The following is a 26855-nucleotide window of genomic DNA, read 5'->3' as shown; positions in this document are numbered from 1 at the left end:
AGTGAGGTCCAAATACTTTCCATTGCTCCGGCCTTGAAGTCTTCTCCCCATCGCAGTCAGAAATAGCCCTGGGCTGGGAGTGAGCTATTTGTGGTGATCGGTTAGGAAGGAGGAATGTGCGGAGCTCCCCAGACCTCCCTTCCCGCAGCTGCATGCCCTCCCCAGCTGCTGAGCTAAAGCTTAAAAAATTCAAGTGGCTATACTTGGAGAAATGAGGTTTAAACATAGCAAAGCCCAGCATGGCCTTTAGTGAAAGGGCTCAGGAACAGCTCCCTCACACCCTTCCTGCAGCCAACCCCAAAATCATGGGGTCAAGGACCCACTGCTGGGTTTGGGGTGTTTAGTAGTCTCCAGAGTGTCAGGTGTTGATTGTTGGCCACCATCTGCAGCCATTTAGTGTCGCTTTTCTGTTTGGCACTTTGGGCCCTGAGTACTGAATATTCTTCTGTGGTAGCTCTGATGGCGGGGCCTCAGCTGGTCTGGTTCGGGTGATATGAGGGGGTTGTTTATAGGCAAGGGCTGAGCACAGCAGCAGGCTGTCCCCAGGGCTGTCCCCCTTGGCGGGGTGCAGGGTACACATGGCCTTGGGCTAGGTCAGCTGGTGCCATTGCTGTGGCAGCACTGACCTCCCCCAGGGAGTTGTCTCTGTTTAACCAGGTTTGCAGCTCCCGATGAGCATGGGCTGTGCTGTGCCACCATGGGCACGGGTCATGCATGGTGGCGAGCAGCCCTTGGTAGTGCCTGTGGCAAAGAGCCCTGGAATGGGGCACGGTTGGAGGTAGTGGCAGGGTGGGGGTGTTGCCCTTTTCGACATGGAAAAGCCCCTCCTCTCTCTGAATCCAGGCCAAAAAAAAGCCTCATTTGCCCCTGTCGCTTCCTGCCCACCTGCTCCCCAGACAAGCCCTTAGAGCCAGATCCACAGCCGCTGCTCGGCAATGCTTCACACAACCAATTCCCAGCAACGCTTTCCCTCTGCCTCAGCCCCCTGTCCCACTGGGACCCTGCAGACCAGTCCCAGCTCTCCCTGCTACCTCCAGCGCAGCCCTCATCATCTCAGCAACGCGCCACAAAGCACCAGGCATTTCTTAGAAACATCATCATTTATTGACTTGAACTGCCACTACAGCAGCAGCACTTCCTGCTCAGATGTTGGTGGTGTGGGTTTGTTTTATTTGTTTGGTTTTTTTTTTTTTTATTTTTCTCCTAAGGTACTTTATAATGGGAAAAAAAAAAAAATTAAATGGTACTGAAACAACAGTCAAATTCATTACAAGAGGGCCCTCATTGTAATCCCTTCACAGCAAATGGCACAGGCTGGAGTAAGGGTAGCATGCACCCGTGCTACGGAGGAAAACACAGGGCATTGTTACTCAGCCGCATGCTGGCCCCACACCTTCCCTGGGCTGGCTTTCGGGTACACAGACCACTTGCCCATCCCTGTGGGGCACCCTCAGTCCCTACGCAGCAGCCTGCAGCCATCACCCTCCTTGGCCAGGGACGCAGCCTTGCCCACCGCAACCAGCCATGAGGGTCCGCTTGCTCCAGCCCAAAGACAAGAGCAGCTGCCAGCCAGACTGGAGTTTCCCAGCTCCCGCTGCAGGGCTGGCCCTGTGGCACGTGCTGTTTCCTAGCTTAGGGCAGACACTCATGGCCCACAGCACCCTGGAATAACAGGCCCTTTCACTCCAGATGGCAGCTGGGTTTGTCTTTGGGATGCTTCACTTTCTTAAAGCTGAGCAGACAGAAAGGCCAGTAGTAGGCAGTAGGAAAACAAACCGACTAACGTAATGCTAAAGCAGTAGCTTCGAGCGTCTGGGTTAATATTTACTGCTGAAACTACAGGAGTTGAGAACACAGTGTGCGGCTCAGCTGTTTGAGAAATGCGTCGGATATCATGCATCACATGCCGATGATGAAAGAGAGCTTTGAAACACTGGGAGAGGACAACAAGCGTCTACAAGCCGAAATGTGTACAGCTGCAGCTATGCAAGAGCTGGAATTCCACCGCCACCCATGACGGCCAGAGGAATCGAACCACTTAGAGAAACGCACGCCAAGCAGAGGGTAAACTGAGTGCTGGAAGCCACAGCAACACCCTGGCTAACACAGGGAGGGGCCAGGTTGTAACCCAGAAGCAGAGGGCTAAGGGCAGCAACCTGACGGGCCGGAGGATTTGGATCATTTTGTCTCCTGCAGGGCCCAGCACATCCCTTTCTTCTCCACAGCGAATGTAACAAATGGCAAAAACCGTTCACAGGACACTGTTCAAATGAAACCATCATGGGAAAGGGAGAAACATGCAGCATCCCTAAATGAAATGGGAGCAGCATGACAGCACATCCCTGTCTGGCAGGGCAGTCCAATCCGAATGCACCACCCAGACAGAATCCATCAGCTTTTTTGAACCGTCTGCAAAACTGAAAACAAGGGTCTCTTCCTAATTAGTGTTAATTTGTTAAAAGTTTCTGGTCACTTTCAAAATGTGCCTTTGCAAGAATCACCCCCCCCCCCCCCCAACCCATCACCCCAAGGGCCCCAACAAAGGAATCTGCTCCTGATCACTGCTAGAGTCACGGTTCATCTTCAGAGAAGCTTTGCTTTTTCCTTCTTATTCCTCTTCCTCCTCTTCTTCCTCCTCTTCCTCTTCCTCATCATCATCTTCATCATGGCAATGTGTGATTTCCTGTGGTGCCTGGGGGAAGAGGTTGGGCGGTTTGATCTCACTGATGGAACGGGTCAGTTGATGCCGCTTGTAGTCAGAATCTTTAAAATCCACTGAGGTGCGATTGCGCGTGGCCATCGGTGACTCCTTCTCATTGATGTCGACGTGCGTGTGCTCTACTGTGGACTCGTGTGGCATCTACACATGTAAGAGAGAGAGAGAGGGGATAGGCAAGGGGTGGCTCAGTGCCAGGGTATCTCCCTGAGACAGATGGAGAGCAAACCCCAGAACATGATCCTTTGGCCCACGGTGTGTCAAATGGAGGCACCTGTGGAAGTGTTAACAAATCCCTGCCCACTTCCCTGGGGTCTGCAACTCACCAGGACGTGGGCGGCTCTGAAGAGGTAGCTGAAGGGGTAGTAGAGGAGGTTGATGAAGGAGGCTGCATAGAGATCAGCGTAGCGCATCACCTGGCTGGCAAACAGGGTCTGCCGAGAGCCACTGCGGAAGAGGCTCCCCATCATCCCGTAGCACATGTCCATGTCATGGGTCACTTTCTACAAGCAAAGGGCAGGTTAGTTCCTGAGGCAGGCAGGCAGCAGCATGACAACACTGAAGTGGAGTGCACTGAGAGCTGGGGGCTACAGAGATCTACAAGGGTCTCCAGCAAGGCTGGATGCGCTCATGCCCTGTGGCATCAGAGCGCAGCCGCGTCCCAGCTAACAGAGGGGAAGGCAGCAGCGGGCTCATGGCCAGCACCTGCCTCAGGCTGGTGCCCCAGGGCTACAGCCCTGCCAAGCTTGTGCCTGCCAGTGCCCTGTCCTGCAGCAGTGAGCACTGTCCGTCAGTGCTGCTGTGCGCACGAGGAAGGAGACCCTATTCCAGACCAGGCTGCCTTTCAGGAGAGCCGATGGCACTGGTGAGCTGAGAAGCTCCTCTGTTTGCGTCCACAAAGATGGAACGGCTCTGCCAAGCCTGCTGTGCCCACACACAAGCAAAGCATTTCAGGGCTGAGCAGTGGGGTTGGGTTCCTTTGGGATCCAAAAGGATTAAAAGGGATTTTTATGATTGGTACCTTAATACGTCTCTGGATGGAGCTGATGTCAGGGCGTTCATTGCTGCTACTGTCCAGATGCCTAGTTACAGGCGAGAAGGTAAATACATGGTGTGAAAAGCCTTTCAGAACCAGAGGCTGTGGGATGGGGGCTCGGGGGAGGGAGGCTGGTCTGGAGGGGAAGGTTGGTCTCGTGGGCAGAGCCCAGGCCCAAGTCAAAGCTCCAGCAGCAGTGCTGCTAACCCAACCCCAAGGATTTGTCAGAGCTGCTCATTAGCTGTTGCTAAGCTGGGAGAGGCAGCAGGAAAGTTGTCACTGTTTGAACACTCACTTGTATAGCTCGGCCAAGAAAATGTCCAGACTCTGCAGCTCTTCAAAAAGGGCTGGAAAATCCAGAAAAAGAAAGGGGAAAAAGGTAAGTTTAAACTGTTGAAATGAAAATGGCTGAAATCAAACCCACCATCCTGCCCGCTCCCCTTGCGTGGCGGTGGAGGGGCACTGCATCAAGCAGCATGGCATCTCATTGCCCCTGTGCAGGGAGGGGGTTCAATCGCGCTCTGTGCCATTGGCAGAGCTTTGGGCTTGGTTTCTGGTTGCCCCTTTTGGTTTTGACACTGAACCTTCGCAGCCCTCACCAAAACCTTCCAACCAGCCACAAGGCAACTTGCATAACCCCAGACCTATTTACACACCAAAGGGCAAACCTGGGACAAAAGCAGTAGCGCTGGAGGATGGGAAACACACAGCACTTTGGCAGCAGAGCAGCAGAGGGAGCGGGAGGAAGGAGGAGGAAGCGGCTGGTGAGCAGGGACTCCCTGCAGATGGGAGAGCAGTCATGGCTCAGGTATTACAGGGTGTCTCGTCAGATACTTTTTACTGCAGAAGCCACAGCTCCATGCGGGCAGAGGGAGAGTAGTTTTGGGGGCAGGGTTATGGATGAGGAACAACTCAACCCCACCCAGCTGCAGCTTCCCCCCAGCCAACTCAGTGCTTGGCTGATCACATGCAAGCGGCCTGAGAAAGAGCATGGGAAAGGCCTGAGACCCTGAGGCTGCCCCAGCTCCTGCCACCGACACCCAGACCCAGGGAAAAAGGGCCGAAAGGAGAAGTGGCAAGCCAGGGCGATCTCTCCCCTGCACCCCTCTGCCCTGGTGATCTCAGGGGTGCAGCACCCGGCAAGCAAGAGCAAAGCCTGGCCTGAGCTTTGCCCAGCTGCTGACCGCTTTTGTCTGTCCAGACGTGCAGCTCCTGCGCCAGCTCGGGGATCACCAGGAAGGTCCTCCAGCCCTGGCGCTTCTTGGACTTGAGGATGTCTCCAAAGATATGGTCTCCGATGTACAAGATATCCTTCCCTTTGGCCCCCAGCAGGTCACAGACTGTGTCCGAAGAGCCTGAGAGAAGAATGGCATGGCTCAGAACGGGGAGCCAAAAGGAAACGTGTGGCTCATGTCAGAGGGCCAGGGTTAGGGACAGAGCAGGTGCATTCTCCTCCCAGAAACCTCCACTGTTAAACGTAGCACCCCTGCTCTGCCATGGCAGCACGGGGCACTGCCCACCCACCTGGGAGTTCACCCAGGGACAGCTCTGCCCACACCCCCCTCACACATGAACAGCAGTAGCAGAGGGGCCATGCTGCCTCCCACCCCATGTGAGAGTAATGGAGCCCTGGGCATCACAGACAGCCCTGTATAACCACCCACTGCCCCTCCCCGGCTCAGGGGCATGACCACCTCCAAACATGGTCATACTGGTGGCAGCACTGTTAAGTACCGCTGGGAATGTTGCACAGGGCCAGCTGCAGCTCCTCCTCTACCACGAGCCCTGCAGTGGCATTTCCCAGACCCTGCCAAGCATGGAAGAAAAGGGCGTTTGAGGAGGAACGGGTCCATTTCTTCCCTGCATTGGGCAGCAATGATGATGGAGAGCTTCTGGTGCAGCGTGCAGAGGGCACAGGACAATGTGCTTTGGGAAGCACAACCCTGCCTAGCGCCTGGCACGAGTCTCCTCACAGCCTGAGTGGCTGAAGGCCACAAGGGCACCAGAGCCACTACACAGGACAAGAAGGGTTCTTGCCTCACCTCCTGAGTATACGATGCCATGCTGCAGTGGGCCAGTGTAGGTACCAATCTTCAGCTTCCCGGTCACCTGAGGAAGGAGACATTGCGTTAGTACAGACAGCTGATACTCTGGATCTTTTCTGTCTTATTGATACTTTACTCTTTGTCTCTCTCACTCCCAGGCAGCCTAGAGGTGGCTTTCCACAATCTTTTCCCGTTGCCACCTGCAGTACATTAGAGAGGGCAGCAAAGCTTCGAGCTCTGCTGTGCCCCAGGTGATGGGGTTGCTCAGGAACCACTAAGAGGAGCAGCCAGCCCACCATCTCTAGGGCAGGTCCTCTCTAAACACTGTGTTGCCCATTGCCACTAAGAGATGCCACAGAGGAGGTGCAGGAGCCCCTTCCAGCCGTAGAGGTACCCTCCATATGCCACTCACCGTGTCCACCTGCCGCAGCACGGTGCCTTCCCCAAAGAAGAGGGGTTTTCGCGCATCCACCAGGATCAGGTCGAAGTAGGACTGCCACGGCCGATGGGCGCTCCCAGGCTGCAAAGGCAAAAAAACCAAACCCCAGAATCAGGCACAACACAATCAACCACAGGGAGTTTAACCGGAGTGTCATTGTCCATAACCATAACCTTGTGACATTGCAGGTCCATCAAAATCCCCTAGCTCGTGCGTCTTGTGGTACCACGCTGGGTTGCGAGTGCTATTTCCTAAAGCACTCCCCTTCTGCGTCAAGCCCATCCCGACCCAGACTAGCAGTGAGGGCTGAGGACGTGGTGTGAGATAGGAGAACTGCACTGAACATCCATGTCACAGCCCGGCTGTCGCGTAAAGAGATGCTGTACATGACAAAATGACACTGCTGTCACTGTTTCTGAAGGTGACATCCTGCGTAGATCCAGACACATGTGACTTCATGGCTTCAGTCTTAAAAGGCCACGTTGGTACATTTGCCAAGAGTGGGAAAAAACCTGGATTCAATTCCACAGAGCACAGCTTTGAATCACGGCCCTGCCCGAAGGACACTGGGCATTCATGAGCCCTTTCTGCTCCATACTGCCGCTCTTTCTGAGATCAACACCACAGCAAGGAGCTATCACAGTTTGTGGTGATTTTCCACATTCTGAAAATTTCTCCCTTGGCCGCTTTCTACCTTTAGAGTACAGTGTGAAAACACACCTTTTGAGCGTGAGATAGCCTCCCACTGGGAGGCTGAGAAAGCAGTATAAATTCAGCTCATAAGCCTCTCTCCAAAAGTTGCAGGGCTAAGTTTTGACCTCAGAAAACCAGAAAAACCATGACTAAAACTTTTGGAGTTACCATAGTCAAGGCACAATCAGCCATAAATGTTTCTGCTCTTTTATAAAATTCTTTCCTTGCCATCAAGGTTTTTTTAAACATCATCTAAAACATTATGCAAGATTTCTAAGAAACTTGGCTGCAAAATGCCACAGTTAAAATGTGTTATCACTAAAATAATGTTATCATTAACACAGATTATTGTTTGAGACCAGATGATGCCTCTTTTCTCTTTGTTGTATCGTATTTGCTTTGGTCTCATTCAAACAGGACACAAAACAGCAAGTGTATTTTAACCAGATTAAAGCAACTAATCCCACGCAGCCGATGAAGCGGATTAAAATGCTTTCCAGCTACACAGATAATTAGGCACATCAGTTTCTATTGGAACTGCAGTCTAGAAATCACATACCTTTGGTCCATGTGGAAAGTCAAACAAGTAAGTCATAATTTTCTGAAAGACAGAAAGTAAGTATTCAAAGATGTGTTTTTAAACATACATTTGTGTAGTTTATAAAAGCATATTTTTCTGCTTTTATCTTTTCAGGTTATAAAACTTTATTTTCAGGATTTACACAAAAGTCAGCATAAGATTTGGAGACAAAATGAATGGATGGAATTTAAAGTGACATGAATTAAACCCAGTAATTTTTATAATCAAAGAACACATTTGCTTCAGAAATCTGCACACTGCTTCAGGTATATCTTGCAATGCTTTAAAATGGCACATAAAACTTTGGATTAGCAGTGTTGCAACATCCTGACGTTTAACTGGAATTGTGGTAACCGTGTTTATTCCTACAGCACAGCAGACAGCCCATCCTGGCTCTTAGACCCCTCCAGGACACAGCTCTGGTGACCTGTCTGTACTCAGACTATCTCACTTGACAGGGAAGTTCTGCATTTTAAAGGATGTTGAAATCTAAAATGAGTATCGCTTTCTCTTGCAGCCTTTTCATTGCTGAGGAACTGAGTGATGCACAGAGGGACTTAAGCCAGGCCTGTATTAGGTCAGTAGCAGAACCAGGACTACAAAAGATGACTCAAGACCTAATCTGCATTCACCACTAAACCATCCTACATCTAGCTTAGAAAACACCCAATTCTCCACCAGAAGATGTCCTCCCAAAACCCATACAAAGGAATGGCTGGCTTCTGCTTATTCCATTATATACCAACACAACAATTCAAGCAGCACTTACATCTGTGTATTTATAGTCGCTGTTTGTGACAAGAAACACCTTCCCAACTTCATTCATGCGGCTGAGCAGCAGTGGCAGCTTCCCCTGAAAGCCAAGGGACAAACAAATCACACACAAAAGTTAGAGATTCATCATGGGCAAAACGCTCTCAACTATGATCCCACCAGACAAAACAAAGCAAATCAAACCATCGAGCTAGCAAACTCATGTGTTTTGCACTGGCCAGAGCCCAGCCCAGGGGAGGAAGGTGAGCGGGAAGGGCTGAGCGGGGCTGCAGTGCCTTTGCCAACCGCAGTGCCAGGCACCCTGTGCTGCTCCCACCGATCTGCTCCGTGCCAGGCATGCTGGAGCAGCTCCTCCAGCTCCAAGTCCATTCCCAAAATGGGCCCAGGGGCAGGTGAAATCTGAGCTCACATGAGCCACAAGTTGGAGCACATTATAATTCCAACCTCAAATTAGGGAGAATTTACTCCTGGGGCTATTTTTATTGAATCATAAATCTTAGTCCATTGCCAGAGTAGCTGATTACCTCACAGAACGGTTTCCTAAGAATTTTGCAGGCATGTAACTAGAAACAAGGTTAACTGCTTTAAAGTGATACTCTACCACAGAGCTCATCTAAACTAAAGAATAATTATACTGTAAGTGATCCAAAGGGGCCTTTCACACTGCAGAGAGGGCAAAAGTATGGGATCCACTGGAGCTTGCTCAATTAGATGTGCAGAACACACATTTTTGGGGCTATCAAGAGACTGGACATTGGTGAGCCATTCAGGATCTTTCCCTCACTACCTCGTGGTTAAACACATGTAACATTTTTGTTGGATGGCTAAGGAGTACTTCTGTCTACAAAGATGCTTATCTGTTGCTTTTTAAAAAGAGGTCTGCTTGGGCAGAGAAAATGTGGGCAGTGAACACAGTTGCTTTCACCACCATAGAAGAGCCTTGCCAGTGTATTCACCTGTGTCCCGTGATAACATTTCCTCTGGCTTTTACATTTTACGTAAAAAACGTGCACGTGAATACAAAATCACATGGATCACTGGCTCAGAATAAAGCCTGCGTCCGAACTTTCCACTTTGTCTTGGTTACTACAATAGAAATCACAGCGTTATCTGTTTTGTGATTTAGTAAAGCCAATCAGCAGGTTTATTTCTTGCCTGCTTACTCAGTACAGAATGTCACCCAGCACAAGTAAAGTAACTTCACACTTACATCTTTCACCACATACTTTTCCAGATTCTCAAGGGTCTTTTCCTTGAGCGATCCCTGAAATAGAAACAACAGAACTCAGTGAGGTAATGGAAACTTATGATGTAAGAGACATCAAAGTAATGCCAACTTTCACACTTTAAAATGCTGTGAAAGTACAAACCAGGGCGAATCTGAATCAGTGACTCTAGAGATGAGAGGCTTTGAGTAGCAGGGACCATCACAAACTCTGTGATCCATCGATTCCCTCACCATGGTAAATAATCCACTTCAACAGCATTTTAACCCTTTCAGAAGGGAATACAATAGAAACAAACAAAAAATAGATTTGCCATACCAAACAAGACAGTCAACGACCTGTCTCCAACACTGACCATAATGCTTTACTCAAAGGCCAACTCCAACATGTATCACACAACACTGCATAAGGAAAGAAAAATAGATTCCTGATGTCTGCATGGCTAAAAGGACCACCACGAGTACAACTGTGAACAGAGTTCTCCTGTGATGGTTCTCCATCCCACCCCAATAGACCTCTTGAATGAGGAAGAACTAGAAAATCAGGACTTTAACCAGACGTTAATGCTCACAAAATTATACTCTAAATTTGCGTACAAGTGTGTGAAAAAGATGAACGGCCTCTCCTCTCTAAATAGAGAAGAGCTGATGTATTTCTTTGTTTAAAGCAGGTACTTTTCTGACAACATAAGATAGTACCAATGTAAACCATTTACAGTAAAATGCTGGTTTAATAATTAGGACAATGTACAAGTTGTGGACTGTAAGTGCAAATACCCTCACGGCACCACGTTCTAAAACCCGTGAATTACGGTACAGAAATGGAATCTGGGAACAATAAAAAGAAATAGAAAGCCAAGACAGAGATGTTCCAGTACTAGGAGGGCAGTAGAGATCTTGACTTACTCACATACAACTGCAATTTATTATTTGCTCACTAGGCGGCAAAGCCGGGCTCTTGCCCAAAAGTGGAATAACACTTCTTAACTCATGAGTTACAAACCAGTCCCTCTAACTCAGTGACAACTACAGACGTCCCAAGGAGTTCTTGCAATCACCTTGTAATGAACCCAGTCGACAGCATCTCTGACATCCTGGAACATACTCCTGAAGGACATGAAGAGGTCTCCATCTTTAAAACCTGTTTCACAGCTGTGAGGAGAAAGAAGAGAGTTTGCAGTGGCCAGTTGCAGCAGGTAAGAAACACATCAAGGAGAGAGACAGTTCAAAACGTTGTCTGTAGCTTGTGTTTTCATCTTACCATAATGGTTTCTTATTTACTACTTGACTCAGACTTGAAAGAAGGCTACAACCAGAGTTTAACAGCACCTGTGTGTTACCCAAGAACGTTTGTTTAAAATTTTAGGATATGAGTTCCTCCACAGCAGTCCTACAGCCTTCTGTGACTGCAAATCTTATTTTTCCCCCACAGTATTACAAGAAGGCAAAACGACTGGGGCTGTGCAGTTTGCACCATTTTCCAAAACATGACTGGTACTGAGAAAGTAAGCAGAGTGCTGGCTTTTTCTCCCTCTTTGCAACACTAAAGAAGGGGGTGCCATGGAAATCAACTAAATGTAATACTCGCTGCTGAGAGGAGGAACTACTTCTGTGTTGAACAGGTAAGAGTTAACATGAGAAATTTCCTCTACGAGATACTGTGGAGGTATCTTTGAGACACCCATGAGAGTTTGCATCAGAAGAAATCAAGGAGGATTTAATAGAGCTGTATTTATTATGACAGTAATCATTGTGCCTGTCCTGAGAAAGGATACGTCACCTGATGGATTGTTGGCATAAACAGTTCCTCTGCTCCCAGGTAAAATCCCATTAAACCTTTGCCTTCCACTCACACAATATGCAAGGATGACCCATCACATGAGTCAGCAGCACAGCAGCATTCACATTTGCCAGTTCAAACTGCAGCTTGTTTTTATGCTTATACCTATTTGAAAGCTAGGTAAATGCTCATGCTGCACAAACAGCCTTTTATACCACACTGTGCCTGAGCATTTCACCTTTAAGTGAACAAAGTCCTCAGTTATGACATGAGGGACTTGTGGTTACTGGCTGAGGAAATTCAGCCTTTCAGTCACCAGTTCAAACATGGCTCCAGCGGACACGGGTTCAAAATGAGCTGTCTGGTGCCCGTAATCCCCCTGTAATATGTCTGCGGTCTTAGAAGCTGGCCCAAATACCAGTGTCAGACAGTATGGTGATACTGATATACCCTGTGAAGGAGACCCTCATAACCCGCCCCTGCTGTACACACAGATCATCTCACCACCATTAAATTCTCTTAATGTCAAAAGAATAAGAAGCCTGAACTTTTCCCCACCAAAACCACTTGAGGGGCCTCCACTGATATTAAGAACAGCTCCAACTGTGCTGGACTGCTCTTTATACTAACAATCTTACTGTACCACCAGGACCTCGAACTGGAGAGAGTACGTACCTAGTGTACCGGTCACAGTTAGTAAAGAAATCCACTAGGCAAGCCAATAGGTAGGTCTCTGCAAAGAAACACAGCAAGATTTTAAAACAAGGATAACATCATACAGCCAGCTAAATTTGGGCCCCGTGCCCAAAAGAAGAAAGTTCATGCAAAAAACCCGAAACAGATAAGTAAAGTAAGACATTATCAAAGCTTTACTGGCTTCAAAGGCACAGAAACAGGCCTGTGTTGGCTCACATTAGACTCACCTGGTAGATTAAATAATGTGTTCAGAATGTAAAACCTATCTGTGTCATCCCTCTGGATAAATTTATTTGGATATTGCTCCCGTGTTTCAGGCCTGAGAATAGATAAGGTGGAGAAGAATGAAGCCACAAAAAATAACGAGGATAAAATGTGCTGACCTGCAAAATACGGTTGTAGCTGGGTCCATTAACTAGAGTCTGTTGTGCTTTAATCAACACTCAGCTTTCCCACATCCACTAGCGGTGCAAGAGCAAAACTGCATCCACCAGCGTTCCCTTCACCGTGCTGGCTCCAGCTGAGCTGGGCACAAAGCCCTGGTCGCTGAGTCAGCAAACTGAGCAGAGCCCACACAGGGGAACAGAGTGGTCGAGAGTCCACAACTCGACCTTACACCCCATACTGCTGGCTATGAGGATGCCTTAAATCATCTACACTTTCATTGTTTGCTTATCTTAAACTTTCCCCCACTTTCCATGGGTTGCTTTACACTCCTCCGAGCAGCTTTCAGCAGGGGAGTGCAGGGCTGTGCTGTGGGAGGCTTGCCTGGGGCCCTCTGCAACTAATCAGCAGGGTGGTGATGACTAAAGTCATTTAATTATTCTGGTTTTCTTCATTTCTGGAGCTTCTGAAGATCACCTCTGGCTCAAAGAGGAACTTGAGTGCATATATAAGGGCTTTTCCTAAATTTTGGCTTCCTGATACAAGGACTCACAGGCCTGCAATGACAAGGCTTGTCACCTTGGAGGCCCTGAGCTGGCCTGCACTTGCCTTCCACCCATCCACCCTCGCAGCAGGGATACAAGGGGATGTGCTGGGACGCTGCAGTCCCCTCTGCTAGCTAAAGCACATTCTCTGGGACAAGAGAAACGCAAGCAGCCAGGGAAGGCTGCAGGGAATGGCACGCGATGACTCACGTCTGACACCCTCAAAGGTCAGAAACACAACGGGGTAGAGCAAGCTTGCTCCTTCCCCAAGCCAGCTCTAGCTCTTGAACTTCCCTAGCAATGGCCGTGGAGTTATCAGTCTCATGGGGCACAGGTCCTCTATGCTCCCAGCAGCCCTCACACAATGGCTTTGTCTTAACTGACAAGCTGCTGCTGTTAAACTGTGCCAGGACTGGTGAACAGCCCCCAGATTATCCAATCAACCCCTTCCCACAGCATATTTTCTTCTTTTCGGCACAGACCTTTCTATGAACACCCCAAGCTGTTGCTCTGTCTGGGACCCTCAATGCATCCCCAGTCAATCCTGGAGCTGCAGAAACACCAATACAGCATCTGCTGTTAGGGGAGTCCATGCAACTCCTTATACAACGGGTGCCCCAAGGATCAGTGACACAAAAGAGCGTTTTAAGTCAGAAAGAACAGCCAAGAGTCAGCACTCACCCTCTGAGAAAATTAAAGCCATGTGCACACACTAGGAGGTTCCCATAGGCATCAACTTTCAACAGGTTTCCATAGTGGGTATCAAACACCAGGCCTCTGTTAAGAAAGCAATTTAAGATACGAAGAAGCAAGCATAGTAAGCAGTGAACATTGTAATAGCAGTTCTTTCCAAATCAGCTCTAGAACAGCTTGCTCACTTGGTGTGGGGCATCAGAACAGAGTTGCTGTTATGCAGATGGGGTCCCTACTGTCCCTTTTACCTGGCTGCAGGTGAGCAACACGAGCCCTGCATTGCCAGGCGAATGGTACAGCTGATCTGCTCTCCATGGACTTGAAAACGGAACCGTTTAACCCGGCAGAGGCTTAGCTACGCATGTACCAGGGAAGACTTGGGCCTCTTCCACAGGATCACGAATCTGACACCTGTGTCTGTGGCTCCCTGACAGCCCTGCTGGGCTGCAAGAAAGCGCGAGGTGGGATAGAGGAATTTCTCTCCTCTTTTTCATTGCTCTGTCACAGACAGAGCCAGATGGGGCATGTAATTATTGCACAAAATACTTTGGACATTCCTGGTTCCAACTCCAGCAAAACTCTGTCTCACTTAGCTAGTAGCTTGCATGTGGAGAACACATCCTTCCCATAGAGACATCCCTTCTGTCCCCTCCCTGGGATGAAGGCAGTGGAATTAATGCAGTCTTCATCACAGGTTTGTGAAGGGCTACTGTCTTGTTATGGGCATGGACGCACCCAGCAACAGTCTCGGTATAAAACACGCTGAGAGGAGGGAAGGAAGGAGGCTGCCAGACTGAAAACTGGAACAACAAGCCAACAGACCCTCTGGTCCACTCTTTTGTAAAGTAGCTGCAAAGGAGTCAAAAAAGCAAAACCCAGCAAACGCACAAGTGGAAACAACTTAAAGGCACAGAGTTAGATCAAAAGCCTTGTTTAAAACAAGCAATGTCCTTTTCACCTCTGCTACCAAAAGATAAAATATAAGAATTTAGTAACTTTGCACGGTTAACTTTGCTTTCAGCGTTTGATTCATCTAGACAAGTGAATGGGATTGGTCCCACTTTTATTGTTGCTTACTGTCAGCTTAATTTTCAGGATGTCTTATGCACCAGGACACTATTAATTAAAATCATTAGAAAAAAATGTTCTGAGACATTCTCGCAGCCTCATGGACAGTAATGGCTCCTTCTCCCCTTGATCTTGATTTAACTCCCAATCCAATTGTGTCTCTGCTGTCCTTGCTTTGAAAGGTTATTTTTGGACCAAGTTTTCAGCAGGCCTCTTTTCTTGCACTCTCCCTCTTTGCTGGCATGGATTCATGTGTGCAAAGGCGCTCCGCATACTGGAGCAGTCCGCTCCCTTCCCCAGGATCTGTGGTCAGCCACAGGCTTCACAGGCACAACTCTGAAAACCTGGCCTCACATGTTGCCTGTGAACTTTACAGAACAAATATTCAAGGCCTTGAGTAGGCTGGGTTGGTATCTGTTAGTCATTTACCTGGTAGGGAATGCAGGATCATACACAAAATTGAGCAGCTCATGAGGGTATCCAATGGAAACTAATCTTTCTACGGTCAGGTCAAATCCAAGAGATTCGTATTCAGGGGATTTATACACTGTACCAAGATGAGATTTCAGTTAGAAAATTTTAAAACAGCTAGGGGGTTAAACAAGAAGGCAGTTAAAAGTAATGCACCCGTTCGCCCTCCTCCCTCCTCCACATCACACGTTCCCTTCTTCGCTCCTGCCCTTCGCTGCCTCGGGTCCCCCATCCCGGAGCCATGGTGGAATTAGCTCACGCTCCAGGACTGCAGCCGAGCGGAGCCGCAGTTCAGGTTTCAGCAGCAGAGTGCACCAGATGAAACATCCGTCAGTCTATCATAGCTCTCTGCATCAGGAAAAACGTATTTCAAACTGCAGCTCCCCTCCCTGCAGTCCCGTTAGGCAGATGCACCAATGCTCCCTGTTCCACCTGCTCGGAATTGGGTTTTGGTTTGCTGTGTTTTTGCAAAGCTGATGAAGAAACCAATAAATTTTGGGAACACATGTATTCATGGTTAGAAAGCCTTAAATTCATCGCTGCTGTGCTACTGTTACTGCTCTGGATACAATCCCAAAGCTTAGTATTGTCTCCAGATTTCACCTCAGGGGAATTTATGTTTGCTGCAGACTAAGTTAGCTTGAAGATAGAGCTGTCAAGTTAACGTACGATTTGTGTGTTAATAATACCATATGGTACTGTAAAAATCTGTTAGCTATTAGCCTTGTGCATCAAAATGCTGCTCTTTTAAGCAAGCTTACTGTTCTCACATTTCAGAGGAGCTGCTCATCTGTGACACACACCTCAGCTCGACACAAAAAGAAATGGACCTGTTTAACCAATCCATTCCTACCATCAGGCCTGTCTTCCTGCAATGACCTTCCCATGGACTGGAAATGTTACTGCTTAATCAGATCATTAAACTAACATTTAAAAGGAAATCGCTGTGTTTCTATGACAGACGGAAATCACTCTGTTTCTCTGATGGCGTGTTTATATTTGCTGCATGGCGCTGTCTTAAATTGGTCCTAATATTAACAAGGTCAAATACAACCCTTGACTGCAATGAGGGTTACCGTGGGTTCAGTGGGCCCAACTGTGTCAAACACTTGAATATTTCAAATTTAGCTAGGTAAAATATAAAAATGTGCAAGTTACACAGTAAGCTCGTTAGAAGACAGACTGCTTCTCCTGCAAGATCTAGCACATCTGTGGAACTCACAATATATATTAATACACACTGTCTATACTGCCCAGGTAATCAACACTGTATATATACTGTGTATACTGTGGAATACAGAAGCTCAATCTGAGAGGAGAAAACAAATATATTAAATACTACAAAAATACTAAAAAGGCAAGGACTATAGAAAAACCAAGACTGTCAAAAGACTCAGATCATAGTAACTGTGACAGGGCTCCCGTATCTCTTAATAATCTAAAAAGCACCAGAATCCTAAGAGTTAATTCTCCCCATGAAACTAGCACCATTAAAAATGTAATAAGCAAACCTGTAATGTTCTTGAACAGATAACTAAAATCAATAAAACAGTTATCAAAATCTTCAAGCATTATTATAGCGATGGCAAACATCAACAACATGATAGAACATTCAATGCACGTAGTCTCTTCTGTCCTTTAGGAAAGGAAGGGTTGATTGAGCTATAGATAGGAATAAGCAATCAAAAACTACAGCTAATGAAGAAAGCAGTGACTGACAAGGCAATTCTGGGGAGTGAGCTAGAGTTGGAGGGAGCAAAAGGCAGTTAGGTGATGAACACTGTGAGAGTGACAGCAGAGCACCATCTGGAAAAAGGAACTCCTCTAATGCAGGACAGAAAAGGCACTTCCCAGGGAAAACAGTAATCAGTACACCTGCAAATACTCTCAGAAGGTGAAAGCTCTGCAAAGCTCCCCATTATGTGAAGCAGCCTCCAGTCCCCCACTCTGTCCATAAAGCTACCACACTCCTTGTTAGCTTCCTGGGAATTTGACCATGTAACCAACTTATCAAAAAACCATCACTCCCAAACAAAACATTTCTCCAAGGAAACCCTGCTCTTTCTGAACTCACCAACCATGGTGATGCTGCCAAGACACAAAGAATCCCAAGGAGCATGCTGGCATCTCCTCTGGACAAGCAGAAGTGGTTCATCAACAGCTCCAGCAGAACCTTTCCAGGGAAACTGTAGGGCTTTCGGTTAAACAACCTGTACATCTTGTTAACGCTCCACCAGAGAACGGCTGTGGTGGGACATGTGGCCAGCTGCTCACAAAATGCCCTCACTCAATTTCTTCCTTTCTGTATTTGTCTCTCTGTCTTAGATTCACCACTACAGACCTCCTTTTAACTCTCTGAGTCTAAGGAAACAAACTGAAGCGCCACTAGGAAAAAGGGTGAAGAACAGGTATCGACCTCAGCCTTCATCATCCCAAGTCTCTGTTGAGGCAGTACTGCAACAGGGTTAATCTGAATGTTTCTTTTTTGGGGGGTCATTATTCCCCTTACCTCTCAAGCTCTAGATTTTGCTTCCTTGACTTCTCTGAATAAAACTAAACTACTGGCTCGTTCATGCCTCAGGTCCTTTCCCTATTTTTCTACCACTCCACAATATCTGGAAAACGAGAGCCTTCACTAAACAGAGGCATGCGAAACTGGACTCCTGGAAATGGGAAAGGGACAATAAACGTTCCCCAGTTACCATCATACTTAGTGTTGAAGATAAATTTTCCTTTAGTTAGATGCATAGCTGGGAACAGCCTGAAAGCTCACTGAGCCCACCCTGACAGCACGCTACACCACAGCACATGCTGCATCAATTGGTATGAGACACAACCCACTGACATGTCTCGTAAGCTGTGCGAATGCCCGTTTTGGTAACGTGAGCTTCTGGGCAAACAAACGATCCACCTCCTTCAGCTCAAGTATGAACAGGTTAACACTGCTGCAACTACGGCAGCACAACTGGGGGAAGATGCCCCAGTTATATGCATTACTAGATGAAAAAACGTATTTCAATATTGTACTTGGGACTGGTCACTCTCTCTCGTATCTTGTTTACTTCAGGCATCCGTGGGGAAAAAGAGTAGAGAGGAGAGATCAGTATTTTTTTCCTGCAGCTGCATGATGAAAAAATAATTTAAAATTTTCCTGGAACAGCCCCCTCCCTCAGACCTGGCTGCTGAGACCACAACTGGACATAACTTGTGTGCCATGGTAATGCCATGAATTCAGCTATCTGCCATGCAGTGTCCCCCGTGCTCAGCTCTTTCACCCAGCTGAGAAGGGCCCAGTCTTCAAGCACCCCCAACTCTGTGAGGAGGCAGAGCCACAAACCCATTTTCAGAGCATTCTTGCCCAATGCACGTGAGATTATCATCAAGACCAAAGAACAATTTACATCTTATTCTGATTTCTTTTTCTCTTTCTTACTACTTGATGGCTGTGCCTCTGCCACTGTGCCAAGTCCCCAGCTCCAGAGGTCCACGTTATTTCAATAGTCTGTGTTCCAACACAGGCAAATGCTTCAGTGGCACAGGGCAATCAGCACCCAGCGCTTGTGGATTATGCAACCAGGGTGGAAAGAAAACAACCAAAGCTTTAAAAAAAACAGAAGCCAGCTGACAGCATTTCAGCCTCCCTTTAACACCATCACTTGGCTTAACATTATACTATTTAAAGGTAAAAAGCAGTACCCCGGGAGTGAACGTTGCAAGCCTTCAGGTCTGTGATGAGTGCGGGCGTCCCTTACACGGTACGTGCTAGGAGGGAAGCTGATCTGAAATGAGCAGGGGTTGTGCAGTAAGGTATGCAATTCTCATGCATTTGTGTCGCTGTTTTTACCTTTGCTGCCAAGACACATACAGTAACAATTTTATAACCTTCCTGAAAAGGAAAAAAAAAAAAAGAAAAAAAAAGAAAAAAAAAAGATCTCTACAGAGGCTCCAGCTTATGCAAAATGCTGCTGCCAGGATTTTAACTCACATGAGGCAGATGCAGATTCAGAGTGTCACTCCAGTCTTGACGGAGTTACACTGGGCTCCCCTGTTAAAGAAAAAAATCAGACTGATTTTAAAACTGCAACAGCTCTTGCCATGTGGGACTGTATCTGCTGGAGCTCTGTCCTCTGGTAAGCTCAGAAGCCGGCCTGGCAGCTATTCCAAATATACTTACAACTGATTTATAAAGGAGGCACAGTTGGTAATCGTGCATCCTGCAGGCAAAATTCTGTCCTCATATCCACAAAGCAGTCTTAGATCATCAGTTCAGTGATAATTAAGAGGAAGAGGGTACAAGCACATTGCCCAAGTGACACAAACCCTTTGATTTCTCTCAGACGCAGAGCAACTGGGTCAAGAAAGGGTCTGGTGCTCTTTTTGGGACTTTGCCATTATTGTCCATTCCTCAGTCGGTCAGAGATTACTCCTTTCAGGGCACTCACTTTCTTTCACGCCACAAAACGCCTGCACGCGTCAGTGCAGGAGACTCGGGAGACTGAGTCAGGAGCTACTCCGGGAATGTGAGAAGAGAATTTTGCCCTACATCTGAAGATGCTCCCAGTGAGAGCCTCGCACACCGGGTCAGCCTGACATAGCACATCTAACTTCAATTGTATACTTTAACGCTTATGCTCACGCTTGGGTTTTTATGTGCAAAGCATTGCAGGATAAACCGGTACCAAACCTGCACATAGTGCTGCACTGTATGGCAGTGCACTGGTTTGCAAGCACACACAGTAAGAAGACCAGACCTACTCTGCAACTTACAGGTATGCACAGAGTAATCAGGAATAACTTTGAGATCCAATTTGCACTAAATACAAAGCTGAATGAGTTGGAACGGTGTTGCAAAAAGGACCCACAGAAGTATGCAGACCTCCTAGAAGGCTTCTCTGAAAATGTGCGTTTAAAGCCTGTTTTGTTTCAAAATCAGTAACTGGGGAAGGCTGTAGCGCATGTGATGGCTCTGTTTAAGCTGTGGGGAGGAGAAAGCCCTTCAAGGGCTGCCCATTTCTTTCCTTGTTCCTCCTTCATACACACAAAGATTTCAAATTCAGGCAGGGCAGCTTCTCATTGAAGATGTAACATGGTTTCTTCCAGGGCTTGTCAACACTTCTTACAAGCTGGCCACGGATCACAGGAGAGAAGCAGGAGCTAAAGGTACAATGACCACCCCCTTCTGTGCTGCTTCAGTCATTTTTGTGAGATGTATTTGCTGTCTCAAAGTGCACACCTGCAAGCCAGACCAGCCTAGCCGTTTTATTTCTGACCACTATGGTTTTGATGCTGGTAAAAGCCCTGAATTGAGAACAGTGCCAACACACTGATTTCCCACTCCATTGAGGCAGTTTAGAGGAAGCCGCTCCTCATCACCAGCACCCTGGTTTAGGAAGGGAAAGGTGAGCTCAAGAAGTTACTGCAATAACAGCAGCAGCCCACAGAGTGAGCAGCTCCTCCAGAGGCAGGGTGACTACGAAATGATGATGTCAAGTCCCTGACTCCAGTTTCTCCCCATCTGTCACCCTCTTGCCAGTGTGCTCTGATGTGATGCCCCAGCATCCCCTGAAGGAGTTTCACCACTTCCAGCAGCCAACTCCTTGCCTGCTGTCCCTCTCAGCTGGAAGGTGAGAGCAGTAGCCCCAGAACCCGCCCTGCATTGGCAGGGGCCTTTGGGGAGCAGCTGCTTTCTGCAGCTGGTGCATTGCCTTCTCCGCTGACCCTCTGGGCACAAAGCGGCTTGACTCCTTCCCCAGGCACGTGCTGAGAACGCTGTCCGTGCTGTGGGCTTCCCCGTCCTTGGCCCTGGCCACTGAGAGTCGCTTGGGAATTGAAACACCTTAGTGTACCCCCTGCTATTTTGGTTGGCAGATGAAACTAATTGGCTTTTGACTTTCAGGTGTTCAGATAAGATCAGTATTTTTCAAACTAGAGGTGATGACCTTCTCCAAATGGTTGCAAAAAGCTTTAACAAACATTCAGTCTTCAGAAATTTTACCCACTATCCAGGTTCTCCAGAGGTCACACAAAGACAGATAAGCCAAAAGGTGGACAGATAATGCAAGGGGTTTAGCCTTTTCTCTGAAGCACAGGAAATGCAGTCCATTTACTTTGTGTCAAGTCTTGAAGAAATGAAAGTAAAATAACTAGAAACAGGTTATTTCAGTTGCTGCTTATTCCCCAGTGAGTAAGGCATGCAAATCAGGCAGTTAGGGACATATATGGACAGGTGGGTAGCTAGTATCCAGATTTATACACGTCTCAGGCACAACATGCATAATTAAGCTTGTGCAAATAAATTTCAGAAATTACACAAACCTGACAAAGAGCAGGATCAAAGTGCTGCTCATTTTAAATGTTGATCCATATTCTGAATTGCATCACAAATGAATAATACAAGTACTTATTAGAAATACATTTATATCAATGTTGTGCTCACGAAATGTGCTTAGTTAAAGCCTTGAGGACCAAGATCCCTTTTTAGAATCCCATCCCCTATAACGGTACAAGTATCTATGTATCCTGTCTCAACAGTTTCAATCAAATGAGATCCTAGACTCGTGTCCCAAAATAGGATAGATCTATCCCCAGAGGTCTCCATTCTGTCAACACTGCCTCTGCGTGTAGCCCCAAAGCTGGGCATTTAGTGCCAGCTACCGCTAGGATGTTCTGTGCCAGTCACCCCTCCATGACCAACCAGCCCGCTGACTATTTCACGCAAGCACCAAATACTCATTCCCTGGCACTTCTGACCACCTGACCTGCAACTCCAGCTGAGAATCCAGAGGGAAACAGTGAGTGACCAGTCCCGGAGGTGTTTGGGACTCTGGACTTAATTAAAAAATAAATCGCACTGAAGCAATAATACCAATTTAACATACTAGTAAGTGTTGGGTAGGCATTTCACATACTGCCATAGTTTGAGGAAAGTTTGTCTCAACCGTAGGGCCAGAGGTCTGAGGATCCCCAGAAGTAACCAGGTAGTGAAGAATGCTATCTGACCTCCACATACTGACCCTCCTTTCATGGTATCTATTATTTTCATAATCCCTTACAGAGCAATGCCAGTTTTCAAATATAATTAGAAAAGAAGAGGATTTATGCTCTAGAATACTAATGACCTCAGCTTCTGTGTTACGGGATCTTTTCTAGCCAGGGGAGGTGGTGTCATGCACCGTCACTGAAACATAACGAAAGGGAAATGGTAACGTTTCACACTATGCTACTCTCTATGTTAAAATAATTCATTGCTTACACAGGAAGGAATCTGAAATGTCATGTTTAAGTTTCACACCTGCGTGTTAGCTTCCCGTTGGTTTTGACAGCAGAGTCAGCCTGCTCAGCTCTGATGGGAGCCCAGACTCACTCCTGGCTTGCACAGCCTGGCAGGGTGCACTGCAAACACAGCAGAGGATTTTGTTTTCCATGAGAACTGGAAACCCTGCAGAGGTACCTGTGCTGTGGGAGCCTCCATACAAACACGCTCAGCTGGCTTGGCAATCCCAGGAGAGGAGGCAAACACAAACCTCCAGCTCCCCTTGCCTTGCATTTCTCTTTCTGAAGACCCATCAAGCGTTACATCAACTTCTGCCACAGCCGCTGCAGACATTTCACTTCACAGCATCCTCTCCAGACACGATGGGAAACAGAGACACTCCTGTTTAAACCCTGTTTAAGTACAGCGCTGGATTCAGTTCATCTCTGCCCATGTAACCACGTGCCTGCTATGTGCCTCTCTGCGCGCAGAGCAATGGAGTCATGCACGTTTGTGCTGTGCCGACCTGGGAGCTCAGTGCTGTAAACAAACTGACAAAGTGGTAAATGTGCCTAATTGTAACCACAAGAAATCCCAAACGAAACCCATGGGACAACTCATATGTTTTCAATTAGGAAGGTGGTAAATCACTGACTTGCCATTTATTTATGGACTCGGCTGAACTACAACCATAAAGGATTTATCTATGGTCAAAACAAGTTGAAAACCAGCCAGGAACAGACCCCAGTCCTCTTGACTCTTGGGTTTTGACTTTAACCACTAGATCATAAATAAAAATGCACTGTATTATGCAAAGCGGAATTGTAGTATTTCAGCCTATACTTAAATTGAGTTTTCATAGTACCAAACAAACAAAATGGGTAGCAATAGTATGTTTTGTTTCTTTGAATTCACTCAATTTTTCAATCTGAAATGAGAAGAAACTGCTGCCATATTGATAATAATTTTCATTTATCCAAACAAACCTTTTCAAACACAGAAGAGTTCTGTGCAGTAAGACAAAGCTGAGCTTTAAGCACACTTCTAATTTAATGTACCTTTTCTATTTCACTAGAAATTATGTATTTGTAGCGATCAGCAAACAAGACCTCGACAAAACCCCCAGGTGTGTCCCAGGATATTTTCATATGCTTAACACACAAGCTGCTCTGCCGTGCATGAACAGTCAGATTTTGCGGCCACAGATGGTTTTGACAGTAAATCTGATAACAGGAAGCAAGGCAAGAGTCACTAATCATCAGAGGGCTGAATCTTTTGAATGTGAGCTTCGGTGGCTCCCCAGCACCCTTTTCCGACAATGCCACATACAGGGTTCTGGGTGGAAACCAGCACACGCCTAAGGAGAAGCACAAAGGCTCTGCAGTCCCCAACTGCAGCAGTGCCCATAAAGCAGCTATGCACCCACTCTGCAGCCTAAGAGTGACGGAAAATTCCTTACCTCTGATGCTCCTGCAAACATCCCCAAGTGCACAGCACAGCTTTCAGCTCTAAAACCTCTAACCTGGAACCATATCAGCTCCTATTCTCCCACTCTGCATGCTAAAGGGATCTGTAAAGACAGGATTTGTTGTTGCTTCAAGGACTGACACAGTACTGTACGTTCAGCTGGGCTCTGAATTGCTGGGTCTACACTTCAGGTTGTTTTTAGTGCTGCATTTCTACTTTTTTTTTTAAAAAAAAAAGTGTTGTCAAGTATCATCAGCTTTAACTCTTCCCAAAGCAGGCTTATTAGTGCTCTGGTTGGTAAATTCCAGATATTTTTAGCTTGCTGCTGCTGCAACTTGTTTGCCTTCAATGTAACAAAGATTTGGGCTGTTTGGATATGCCTCGGAGGCTGGCAAAACAGAGCTTAGTGTTGGAAAGATTTCTTCTGCTGAATAAAAATGCATGGCTTGAGGTAACAACAGCAGCACTGAGGTCACATTTTGCATGTTGAGAGAAGCAATTCAGACGGATTCTGCATTTCAAGGAAACTTCAGTTTGTCTATTTTAATAGTTGGCATAACATTCCTTTGCAATGGAATAATGTTTTAAAGATGACTACACAGTCACCTGTTCTTTTATGGGAATTTTTTATGGTTTCCCTGACACAAGAGAATCTTTTTTTGTGCTTAACAAGTGGCCTTCACAATTTACCTCTCTCGGATACAGCCCACTGGGAGTCATAATCCCATACTGGAAATATCCCTGCATTGCCATGGAAACAAACTACTGTGCCAAAATATGGGCTTAGCTCTTCAATGAAGACTTCTGAACAGGGAAGAAATAGTTGCATGGGCTTCATTTTCAAATATAATTTGCTTGCATCTAGAAATAAAAAGAAAATGACTTAAAGTTATAGTAGCCATTTATACACTGTATCTAAGGCATTATTCAGGTGTATCAGTGTCCAAACAGATCCAGCTTCTTGTTTCTCTCCACATTCCATCCTCAAAAGCTACACATTTGTTTAACGGTGTGCACCTGGGCTTATATGTAGCACAAGTGCCCATGCTGTCAATCAGCCACATAAATAAGTTTTTCTGTGGTGTGCTAAAATAAGGCATTCACAAAGCCACAGCACACATGTGATCTCAGAGTTAAAGCCTTCTGTACTCCCAGCTTTGGTTCCTCCTACAGAGTAAGCTGTGCCCGTCATCGCAGGGGTATTTGCAACTTAATAGTACTTCTGTTGTGGTATTAAGATTACTACATAAGGGGGGGTCTATTAGAGTGAAAAATACCTCCATATTTCCATCTGTCTAGCAAAGACAAGAACTGGCCAGTGCTATACGAACAGCCTGCTGACCCAGCTTGGTGTTATTCTCATTTTTTAACAACAAGAAAACAGAATGTAGCAGCTTTTGAAACTTTCCTTACACTGTGAAGACTTGCTCTTTCAGCAGCTTCTGTCTAACACTCTGATTCTTCACGAACCCATGGACAGCAGATTAGCAGTTTGTCAGTCAGTGATTTAGTGGGATGAAGCAAACAACACATGCTTTCTCCACTCATTCCCAATTGCCAGCATGTGAGATCCCATGGCTCTAGACCTCGGTTTGCTCATTACACAGCTTTAAATGGTCAAACTCCGAAGAGCAGTAACACAAAGAGAGCAGGGACAATAGCCACTCCAGCACTGCACTGGTATTTGAAAAACATCCAGCTCAAAGCATAGTAGGAACAACTTAGCTTCTCCATCTGCCTTTAGCTTTAAAACACTAATGGCTAAACCAGCCTCTGAAATCTGCAAAATCTGCACCTGTTAAACTGGAAACGTGCAAATATGAAAATGCAGACAGCAGATGTGCAAGAGTCAAGGCATCTCTCATTTTTTGATAGGACAGTTTGAAGGCTATTGTTGTCACATCTACCAGTTCCTTTCTCCAGCCACTATACAGTTTCTGTATGACACAAATAATTGTATTATCCAGACGACTGGGAAAGAAGCGAAACTCGTTAGTATCACCCCAAAAGGGCCTCCAAGCCTGTAGTCCTTACATCGTGACGAAACTAAAGACAAACCTTTAACCTAAGCATGAGAGCCTCATTAGACCATTTGTATTGGAGTCCAGTACCAATAAACAGACAATAACTATCTGACCAGAAGAACAAATATTTCTTTGTAGTTGCTTGAATTACAAGCTCAGCAGCTTTTTAAAGTACTCAGTTCAATCTTTCATGTCTTTCTCCCACATTTATACTTTGTTTTTCATCTGTGAAATCCAGATATTTTTTATACATGGTACAAATTCATTAGTCCCGTTTCTCGGTTGTGGAAACCAAAACACAGAAAACTGATACAACTCAGCTACAGTAAAAATACCCGATTGATTGAAGAACCAGTTCTCAATTCAGCTGCCACCTTCTCTGCCAGATCACACGCAGCAACAAGCCAATCCTACCTTCTGGTTGAGTGTATGTTTTCCAGAGTCAACAGGTAAAGAAAAACATTTCAAAAATAAGATGTGGGTGTGAAAAATTTCCCTCTCCTCCAAACTGCAAGGATGGCTTAGACACAAACGCCTACTTGAGGAAGGGGCAAAACCTGTTTACACATGTTGCGCTTCAGAGTAAGTTGGGAATGACTAAAGCTGTCTTTCCCATGTCTTTTCCCATGCGATGAGAAGGGAAATGCTACGGCTGAAAGCATAAGCAATTTTGCAGTAAAATTTTTGCACTGCACCAAATCTTGGCATTAAGTTGGCAATGTTTCCAGGACACAACCTATATTCCAATCAGATTATGTTGCATTAATCATATTTGCACACAATAAAACCAGTATTTTTCAAGCCCCGTTTCCCCTTCTTTTTTATTGAAACAGTTTTCAGCAGACAATGATAGTTTTATTATTGATTTCTGGAGAACATGGAAGCAGCAGTGATTTAAGTACAGGAAAAGCATCTGAAATGAAAGCATCCTGCCTACTGATATTACATCTTATCTATCTCAGAGACA

General features: G+C 46.5%; 1 protein-coding gene across 8 annotated transcripts in view; it reads right to left on the bottom strand.

The window, feature by feature from the left end:
* Positions 1 to 1081: 1081 nt before the first annotated feature.
* The window catches only part of NT5C2 (5'-nucleotidase, cytosolic II), a 62754-nt gene continuing 36980 nt past the window's right edge, over positions 1082 to 26855 (bottom strand). For 6 of the 8 annotated variants that reach the window (XM_054831004.1, XM_054831003.1, XM_054831005.1 and 3 more), the window contains 15 exons: positions 15104 to 15221; positions 13595 to 13690; positions 12212 to 12303; positions 11964 to 12021; positions 10567 to 10660; positions 9494 to 9547; positions 8279 to 8362; positions 7489 to 7530; positions 6210 to 6317; positions 5795 to 5861; positions 4937 to 5107; positions 4048 to 4099; positions 3738 to 3798; positions 3043 to 3219; positions 1082 to 2860 (listed from right to left, as the gene is read on the bottom strand). In XM_054831004.1, coding sequence (XP_054686979.1) covers positions 2609 to 2860; positions 3043 to 3219; positions 3738 to 3798; positions 4048 to 4099; positions 4937 to 5107; positions 5795 to 5861; positions 6210 to 6317; positions 7489 to 7530; positions 8279 to 8362; positions 9494 to 9547; positions 10567 to 10660; positions 11964 to 12021; positions 12212 to 12303; positions 13595 to 13690; positions 15104 to 15221 — 1526 coding nt within the window. In that variant the 3' untranslated portion in view covers positions 1082 to 2608. Of the gene's footprint in view, positions 2861 to 3042; positions 3220 to 3737; positions 3799 to 4047; positions 4100 to 4936; positions 5108 to 5794; positions 5862 to 6209; positions 6318 to 7488; positions 7531 to 8278; positions 8363 to 9493; positions 9548 to 9653; positions 9748 to 10566; positions 10661 to 11963; positions 12022 to 12211; positions 12304 to 13594; positions 13691 to 15103; positions 15222 to 26855 lie in introns of those variants that run through there. The other 2 variants (XM_054831009.1, XM_054831010.1) reach the window with 2 other exon arrangements.

Source organism: Grus americana, chromosome 7, assembly GCF_028858705.1.
Source record: "Grus americana isolate bGruAme1 chromosome 7, bGruAme1.mat, whole genome shotgun sequence".
Classification (NCBI taxonomy): domain Eukaryota; kingdom Metazoa; phylum Chordata; class Aves; order Gruiformes; family Gruidae; genus Grus; species Grus americana.
The sequence above is the reverse complement of the archived record's forward strand: the minus strand, read 5'-3'. Positions and strand labels throughout refer to the sequence as shown.